Below are 9863 nucleotides of genomic sequence, written 5' to 3' on the forward strand. Positions count from 1 at the left end.
TGACCTTTGCCTCAGACAGCTTAGGGAAGACGTCTTGAAGGTACCTGAAGGCTGCCGACTCCTTATCTAGAGCTCTGACAAATTGTTTCATAAGGCCCAATTTGATGTGCAGTGGTGGCATCAGCACCTTCCGGGGGTCCACCAGTGGCTCCCACTTGACGTTGTTCCTTCCCACAGAGAATTCGGTCCGCTGTGGCCAGTCCCGCATGTGGTAGTGCGCCTTGGTGTCCCTGCTGTCCCAAAGGCAAAGATAGCAGGGAAACTTGGTAAAACCGCCTTGGAGACCCATCAGGAATGCCATCATTGCAGCCTCTTGATGCCATCTCAGAAAAATGCAGATATGTATCCACTTAGGCAGGTGGAACTAAACTGAACTGGTGGGCTTAAGGCCCCTGTATTTATACTACTATTTATATTACTGGAAAGTTCTAGAAGTTACTCCAAGTTTACTCAGCACTGAATCTATCTGGAATGTTCTGGAAAATAGGTAAATTTCAAAATATCACTGTCCTGGTCACAAAAGCAAAGTTTGTGGGGAATAATAGCCATTTTCTATACTTTTGAGGCATAAGCAATTAGGAAATAACACTTACTACCCAGGAACCAAAAAAAAATAAAAAATTGTTACACGGTGTTATCGCACAGCAGTTTCAGAGCAGAGCTGGTCAGTAACTGCAGTAGAGTATTTAATTATGGATGGACCAAACTTGCAGGTCGCCACTGTCACATTTTCCAGGAAATCACGGCTAATACTGAGAAAGAAAACAGATGATAACCTAACAGAAAACTAGTGAAAAACACTGCACTGATTAACTGAACGGGTCAAACGTAGCCTACTGAATTGCTGAATTGTTGGGGGGAGCGTGGCGCATCCAGCTGAGGCGCTTCATCTGAATTGCAAGGTGTGCCTTATAGCCTGGAGATCGCTGGTTCCAATCCAGACTATGCCATCGCCGACAGGAACGCCGAGGGGGCGGCGCACAGTTGGCAGAGTGCCACCCGGGTGGGAGGGTTTAGGTCAGCTTGGTAATCATTGTCTCAACAAGCTCCAGCAACTCCTGTGGCGACCGGTCTCCTGCGAGTTGTGGGCAGAACTGCGTTTCCTCAAACACCGCTACAGCCAGGTGCGGCTGGCTTTGCTGTTGCAGTGTGACAAGAGGAGGGTGGCTGACGGCGTTTGTTTCAGAGGATGCGCATGATGAGTCTTCGTTCTCCCGAGTCGATACGGGAAGCTGCAGCAGCGCCATAAAAAAACAATTGGATATTCCAAATTGGGAGAATTTTTTAAAATATTACAAAAAAATAAATTAAATAGTTAAGCTTCAAAAAATCTATTTTTGACTGAGCGAGTTAAGTGTGTACGGTATCCTGACAACACAACACGTTGAAAACACAGAAAAGACGCTGAGAAAAAAAAAAAGTTTTCTATTTCCTGTTTAATTAAGAAAATACAATAAAAAAAGATTATTCTCTTACTTGTCAACCTGCCATATCCCCTCTTTTTTGGTCAAATATTGAATATATTCGTATTCAAATTCAAACGACTGTTCTTTGTTCCCATGATGCATCAGTGATGGGCTGGGTTTTAGCGATCGCGATAATTTCTGATATTTTACAGTGGCTGGACTTTATAATAATAAAAAAAATGAAAAAGGGTAACGAGCGACAAATGCATTAATTTCTGTCGATTTGTTCTATTTTAATGGGTTATAATTTTACAAATTTAAAAGACATTCATTAAGAAAAGATAAAACTAATTTAATAACCTTTAAGAATTATGTTTTTATTGACAGAAATATATTTGATGTATGTGTGTTTCGCATGAAATCAAATAAAGTCCCATTGGATTTTGCTTGAAAAGAGGAAACACAAAAGGTGTTTTTTTAGGTTTTTTTTTTTTAAAATAAAGCATTTATTCAACATGTTTTTTTTTTACAAAAATACATAAAAATACAACACAATACAACACGGAATGTTTTTTTTTTGTTAAAAGAATGACAATAGTTAAAATATTTTTTCGGTTTTTTTTCTGTTTGTTGTTGGGCTGCCATCTTGGTAAGAGCTTGTCAATTGTCGCATGTGAACACATTCCCTACCAAAATGTCCAGTACAGTACAGTACAGTGCTGTTAGATTAGACTGGACTGTATTGAATTAGCTGGCTCTCAGATCCCCAGTACAGTACAGTGCTGTTAGACTAGACTGGACTGTATTGAATTAGCTGGCTCTCAGATCCCCAGTACAGTACAGTGCTGTTAGACTAGACTGGACTGTATTGAATTAGCTGGCTCTCAGATCCCCAGTACAGTACAGTGCTGTTAGACTAGACTGGACTGTATTGAATTAGCTGGCTCTCAGATCCCCAGTACAGTACCGTGCTGTTAGATTAGACTGGACTGTATTGAATTAGCTGGCTCTCATATCTCCAGTACAGTACAGTGCTGTTAGATTAGACTGGACTGTATTGAATTAGCTGGCTCTCAGATCCCCAGTACAGTGCCGTGCTGTTAGATTAGACTGGACTGTATTGAATTAGCTGGCTCTCAGATCTCCAGTACAGTACAGTGCTGTTTTTAAAATCCATAAAATGTTGTAAATCTTAAATTCCTGAGAAATAACACTTATGAAAATGAATGAACGAAATAAACAAATAAATACATAAATGAAAAAATCAATACACAACTTTATAAACAAATTCCTAAAATTACACAAATTCAGTCAATTCAACACCTTTTAAAAAAAAAAGTACAAAGTAACACGGAACAGTCCATTATAGTTAGTATAGGGGGTGATTGGTCTAAGGCTATTGTGCATATTATTATTATTATTATTATTATTATTATTATTACAATATTATTACTAGTCCAAACTCCCTCACCCCTCTCTTTGACTGCATCTAAATGGACCAGTCCCTTCAAAAAAAAAAAAAGTCATTTTGCACTTAAATTAAATAAAATACACGCAATTCCAAACTAAAAAGAAAACAGTTTCAAATTGTAACATCTGAAACACATTTTGTATATATATATATATATATATATATATATATATATATATATATATATATATATATATATATATATATATATATATATATCATCTTTAAACATCTTAAAACAGTTGCAGAATATTTTGTAGGGATTTTCGTAGCAATTAAGAAAGTCAAAGAGAGAGAGAGACATAAAACTGGGAAAGAAATGGCAAAAGACTTTAAAAGAAGTGTAATTTGTAATTCATTATGAACAGAGCTGCACAGAGCAGGTCTATAGGAAACTCATCACTGCAGAGCTGCACAGAGCAGGTCTATAGGAAACTCAACACTGCAGAGCTGCACAGAGCAGGTCTATAGAAAATAACACTGCAGAGCTGCACAGAGCAGGTCTATAGGAAACTCAACACTGCAGAGCTGCACACAGCTGGTCTATAGGAACCAACACTGCAGAGCTGCACAGAGCAGGTCTATAGGAAACTCAACACTGCAGAGCTGCACAGAGCAGGTCTATAGGAAACTCAACACTGCAGAGCTGCACAGAGCAGGTCTATATTAAACTCAACACTGCAGAGCTGCACAGAGCAGGTCTATAGAAAATAACACTGCAGAGCTGCACAGAGCAGGTCTATAGGAAACTCAACACTGCAGAGCTGCACAGAGCAGGTCTATTGGAAACTCAACACTGCAGAGCTGCACAGAGTAGGTCTATAGGAAACTCAAGATGGCAGAGCTGCACAGAGCAGGTCTATAGGAAACTCAACACTGCAGAGCTGCACACAGCTGTTCTATAGGAACCAACACTGCAGAGCTGCACAGAGCAGGTCTATAGGAAACTCAGCAGAGCTGCACAGAGCAGGTCTATAGAAAACAACACTGCAGAGCTGCACAGAGCAGGTCTGTAGGAAACTCAACACTGCAGAGCTGTACAGAACAGGTTAAAAGGAAAGAGAGATCAACACTGCAGAGCTGTACAGAGCAAGTCTATAGGAAAGACACAATTTCATTTTTTATATAACTTTTTAGATTAGTTCCTTTTAAAACAGTGCTTTCCCTGGGTCTCTCTCAAACACTTTCAATGAGACTCCCTATCGCACAGCAGTTTCAATGAGACTCCCTATCACACAGCAGTTTCAATAAGACTCCCTATCACACAGCAGTTTCAATAAGACTCCCTATTGCACAGCAGTTTCAATGAGACTCCCTATCGCACAGCAGTTTCAATAAGACTCCCTATTGCACAGCAGTTTCAATAAGACTCCCTATTGCACAGCAGTTTCAATGAGACTCCCTATCGCACAGCAGTTTCAATAAGACTGCCTATCGCACAGCAGTTTCAGTAAGACTCCCTATCACACAACAGTTTCAATGAGACTCCCTATTGCACAGCAGTTTCAATGAGACTCCCTATTGCACAGCAGTTTAAATAAGACTCCCTATTGCACAGCAGTTTCAATGAGACTCATCCTATTTCACAGCAGTTTCAATGAGACTCAATATTGCACAGCAGTTTCAATGAGACTCCCTATTGCACAGCAGTTTCAATAAGACTCCCTATTGCACAGCAGTTTCAATAAGACTCCCTATTGCACAGTAGTTTCAATGAGACTCATCCTATTTCACAGAAGTTCCAATCAGACTCCCTATTGCACAGCAGTTTCAATGAGACTCCCTATCGCACAGCAGTTTCAGTAAGACTCCCTATCACACAGCAGTTTCAATAAGACTCCCTATTGCACAGCAGTTTCAATAAGACTCCCTACCACACAGCAGTTTCAATGAGACTCCCTATCACACAGCAGTTTTAATAAGTCTCATTATCGCACAGCAGTTTAAATAAGACTCCCTATTGCACAGCAGTTTCAATGAGACTTATCCTATTTCACAGCAGTTTCAATGACTCCCTATCACACAGCAGTTTCAATGAGACTCCCTATTGCACAGCAGTTTCAATGAGACTCCCTATTGCACAGCAGTTTCAATGAGACTCCCTATCGCACAGCAGTTTCAGTAAGACTCCCTATTGCACAGCAGTTTCAGTAAGACTCCCTATCGCACAGCAGTTTTAATAAGTCTCATTATCGCACAGCAGTTTCAATGAGACTCCCTATCACACAGTAGTTTCAATGAGACTCCCTATTGCACAGCAGTTTCAATGAGACTCCCTATCACACAGCAGTTTCAATGAGACTCCCTATTGCACAGCAGTTTCAATAAGACTCCCTATTGCACAGCAGTTTCAATAAGACTCCCTATCACACAACAGTTTCAATGAGACTCCCTATTGCACAGCAGTTTCAATGAGACTCCCAATCGCACAGCAGTTTCAATAAGACTCCCTATCGCACAGCAGTTTCAATAAGACTCCCTATTGCACAGCAGTTTCAGTAAGACTCCCTATCACACAGCAGTTTCAATGAGACTCCCTATCACACAGCAGTTTCAATAAGACTCCCTATCACACAGAATTTTCAATGAGACTCCCTATTGCACAGCAGTTTCAATAGGACTCATTATCGCACAGCAGTTTTAATAAGACTCATTACACTATGTAACACAATTTTTGTTCCTGGGTAGTAAGTGTTATTTCCTAATTGCTTATGCCTCAGAAGTATAGAAAATGGCTATTATTCCCCACAAACTTTGCTTTTGTGACCAGGACAGTGATATTTTGAAATTTACCTATTTCCAATGAGAACGGGCGAATTTGTGTCTTTTCGTTCACATAAAGTCAGAAAAAAACAACATATGAATCCAAATTAACATGTATTAATACTAAAGTAATACAAAAATGACTACAAAAGATTTAGAAATGAGTAGTTTTTCGAGATTTACGATTATACTGTAAATCACTTTCACGAATCAGCCCCCAAATGTAGTCTCCCATCATGTTCTCGTTATACTGTCCTTGGTAGCGGCGTTCAAAGTCCAGTATATCCTGGTGGAAGCGCTCGCCTTGCTCCTCCGAGTACACTCCCATGTTCTCCTTGAATTTATCAAGATGAGCCTCAAGGATATGGACTTTGAGGGACATCCTACAGCCCATTGTGCCGTAGTTCTTCACCAGAGTCTCAACCAGCTCCACATAGTTTTCGGCCTTGTGATTGCCCAGGAAGCCCCGAACCACTGCGACAAAGCTGTTCCAAGCCGCTTTCTCCTTACTAGTGAGCTTCTTGGGGAATTCATTGCACTCCAGGATCTTCTTTATCTGTGGTCCGACGAAGACACCGGCTTTGACCTTTGCCTCAGACAGCTTAGGGAAGACGTCTTGAAGGTACCTGAAGGCTGCCGACTCCTTATCTAGAGCTCTGACAAATTGTTTCATAAGGCCCAATTTGATGTGCAGTGGTGGCATCAGCACCTTCCGGGGGTCCACCAGTGGCTCCCACTTGACGTTGTTCCTTCCCACAGAGAATTCGGTCCGCTGTGGCCAGTCCCGCATGTGGTAGTGCGCCTTGGTGTCCCTGCTGTCCCAAAGGCAAAGATAGCAGGGAAACTTGGTAAAACCGCCTTGGAGACCCATCAGGAATGCCATCATTGCAGCCTCTTGATGCCATCTCAGAAAAATGCAGATATGTATCCACTTAGGCAGGTGGAACTAAACTGAACTGGTGGGCTTAAGGCCCCTGTATTTATACTACTATTTATATTACTGGAAAGTTCTAGAAGTTACTCCAAGTTTACTCAGCACTGAATCTATCTGGAATGTTCTGGAAAATAGGTAAATTTCAAAATATCACTGTCCTGGTCACAAAAGCAAAGTTTGTGGGGAATAATAGCCATTTTCTATACTTTTGAGGCATAAGCAATTAGGAAATAACACTTACTACCCAGGAACCAAAAAAAAATAAAAAATTGTTACACGGTGTTATCGCACAGCAGTTTCAGAGCAGAGCTGGTCTATAGGAAACTCAACACTGCAGAGCAGTAATTGAATCGTAATATCTTTTCAATATAGACTTTAAGGGGAAATTCACAAATGCTCTTCACATGGTTTCAGGAAAAAGAAAGTGAAGGGTGAGAGAGAGGGAGAGGGTGAGAGTGAGGGAGAGAGAGAGGAGAAAGAGGGACGCGTCTGGACAAACGCCTCTGGATTTCCCATTTGCTTCTTTCAAACAATCCAACTTGTAACAACGAATAGTGGAGTCTTCGTTTTCATATTTCTCCCAGTAGTCTTGCTCTTTAACTTTCGTCAATGTGGACTCAGCTTCGTAACTTTTGGTTTGACTTTTATCTGGACTGATGTAACTGTTGTCTTGCTGTTGTCCTTTCTTTCCATCCAAGCCTTTAGATTTGTCCGAATTCCCCCCGCTTGCCTTGCCCAATTTGGGGAACCACCATCTCGTTCTGGTGCTGAAGGTGTAAGTGACGCGGGCTCTCGGATAGTAAGGCATCATGGGGCAGGGAGCGAAATCGATTTCTCTCAAGAACCTCAAATCTAGACCTTTCCTCTCCTCGGGACCGGCGCAGAGGAGCTCGGAGCTGGAGATCCGGACCTGACGGAACCATTCCCAGAGAGGGCGGGCCTGGCAGGAGCAGCTCCAGGGGTTTCCGTTGAGTCTGAGGAACTGCAGGGACGAGAGATCGGAGAGGGCCGAAGCAGGGAGGTCTGTTAGGGCGTTGTTGAAGAGGAACAGGGTGGTGAGGTGACCCAGGTCCCTGAAGGCTTTGCGGTTGACCTGTCGCACTCGGTTCTCATGGAGGAGGAGCCTGTCCAGGTTGACCAGCCCTCTGAAGACATTTTCAGACAGGACTCGGATTCGGTTGCCGTGGAGGAAGAGGTGAGTGAGATTCACCAGGTCTGAGAAGAGATTGTCCTGAGAGGGGGAGAGAGAGGGAGGGGGAAGGGGAGGGACAGAGATTGATATTTGGCACATGAAAATTCAGTACTACCAAAAAGTTGTATGTTAAATTATGAAATTAAAATTATTTGTGTTATAGCTCTCCTGTATGTATCTGCCTCCTGTCACCCCTCCCCCCCCAGGAGCAGGGTTGAGACAGACTGTATTAGATAGGATAGAGGGGGCTCTCCGGGAGCAGGATTGAGACACACTGTATTAGATAGGATAGAGGGGGCTCTCCAGGAGCAGGATTGAGACACACTGTATTAGATAGGATAGAGGGGGCTCTCCAGGAGCAGGGTTGGAGACACACTATATTAGATAGGATGGGGGGGCTCCAGGAGCAGGGTTGGAGACACACTGTATTAGATAGGATGGGGGGCTTTCCAGGAGCAGGGTTGGAGACAAACTGTATTAGATAGGATGGGGGGGGATGGGGGGGGCTCAAGGAGCAGGGTTGGAGACACACTGTATTAGATAGGATGGGGGGGGTGGGGGGGGGCTCCAGGAGCAGGGTTGGAGGTGCACTGTATTAGATAGGAGGTCTAACTCTCTCTCTCTCTCTCACCTGGATGTGTTGCAGCAGGTTGTCCTGCAGGTAAAGGAACTGCAGGCTGTAGAGTTTTTTGAAGATGTTTCCGGGCAGGGTCCCCAGCTGGCAGCGGTATATGTGCAGGCTCTGCAGCTTGTCCAGCCCCTGGAAGGAGTCAGGGTGGAGGGTGCGCAGGGAGGGGTTATCCCCCAGGTCCAGCTCCTCCAGATCTCGCATGTCGCTGAAGGAATCGGGTTTGATGGAGCTGATGTTGTTGGAGTAGAGCCACAGGACCTGATGAGAGGGAGAGAGAGAGGTGGGGGAGAGAGAGGAAGATCATTTTCAAGCTCAATTTCGAGTTACAGTCAAACCTCGATTAAGAGACCTGCACTCAAGGGACAGTTAAATAGTGTCACTTAAAAGAGGGACCCCCCCCATACATTTTCAATTTGTCTCCGACATCCTACCTTCCTGTAATTATATATGTATGTTTAAAAAACTCTGTAAAAGACTACATATATGAACAAAATAAGTACTGGAATTGAATTACATTTAGATTATTGTGTGGGCTTGCACGTTGTTGTTTCGGAAGACAAAAGCTTGAGTGCGTTTGTCTATCTCCAGCCTCTCCCAGCCGAGAAGGAGTCACTGCGGGGGAGATCGCAGCAGCAGCAGCAGCAGTGGTGAGGCAGACATAGTCTTAAAAACAATTTATAAATTGAGGGAGAAAAGGGGGTTACAAATAAATGTGAAGTGTGAACAGGGCAAGATGGTACCTGTGTCTGGAAGCCGAAGGACTGCGCCCGCAGCTCTGTGATGCGGTTGTTTTGGAGGAACACTCTCTGGCTGTCGTAGGGAATGCCGGCCGGCACCGCCGAGAAGTTCTGAGACTGGCAGCTGACCGTCATCGGGGAGGGGTAACAGACACACAGCCTGGGGCAGGAATAGGCAGGGCTAGGGGAGCAGACTGCCAGCCAGAGCAACAGCCAGACAGACACCGAGCCTGCGTGGGGAGAGAGAGGAGAGAGTGTGAGAGAGGAGAAGGGAGGGGAGAGAGATAGACTGATAGATAAACAGAATGACAGACAAGACAGAAAGGCAGATAAACAAATAGACAGACAGATTTGAAGTCATGTCTCAATGAACATTTATTCAGTTGTCTGTCATAGATCTCTCTAAGAGTGACCCCTGACCCCGAGTGACCCAATGATATAATGTTCTCAGCACATAACAGAACTGACTGGGCGAACAGTCACTCAGAGAGAGGCTCGGAAACTTTGGTGACATTTATAGAAGAACCCGAATACTCGGAAAAACAGGAACGCCTTCTATAATTCAGGGAAGACAATGAATAGAGGAGAACACTGTCAATGTGTGTGTGTGTGTGTGTGTGTGTGTGTGTGTGTGTGTGTGTGTGTGTGTCTCAATGTGTGTCTGTGTCTCGGTGTGTTTCTATCTCAATGTGTGTGTATATGTGTGTGTGTGTGTCTCAGTGTGTGTCT

At 43.5% G+C, this 9863-nt stretch overlaps 1 protein-coding gene across 1 annotated transcript; it reads right to left on the reverse strand.

Moving 5' to 3' along the window:
• Positions 1 to 1013: 1013 nt before the first annotated feature.
• On the reverse strand, positions 1014 to 9362 carry LOC131703091 (reticulon-4 receptor-like 2; the record flags this gene model as incomplete). The annotated part of the gene is made up of 4 exons (XM_059005955.1): positions 1014 to 1232; positions 7074 to 7805; positions 8398 to 8655; positions 9138 to 9362. Coding segments are annotated over 4 exons (1434 nt in total), but the record flags the coding sequence as incomplete, so codon positions are not given.
• Positions 9363 to 9863: the final 501 nt, after the last annotated feature.

The sequence above is a fragment of the Acipenser ruthenus genome, chromosome 32 (genome assembly GCF_902713425.1).
Source record: "Acipenser ruthenus chromosome 32, fAciRut3.2 maternal haplotype, whole genome shotgun sequence".
Taxonomy (NCBI): domain Eukaryota; kingdom Metazoa; phylum Chordata; class Actinopteri; order Acipenseriformes; family Acipenseridae; genus Acipenser; species Acipenser ruthenus.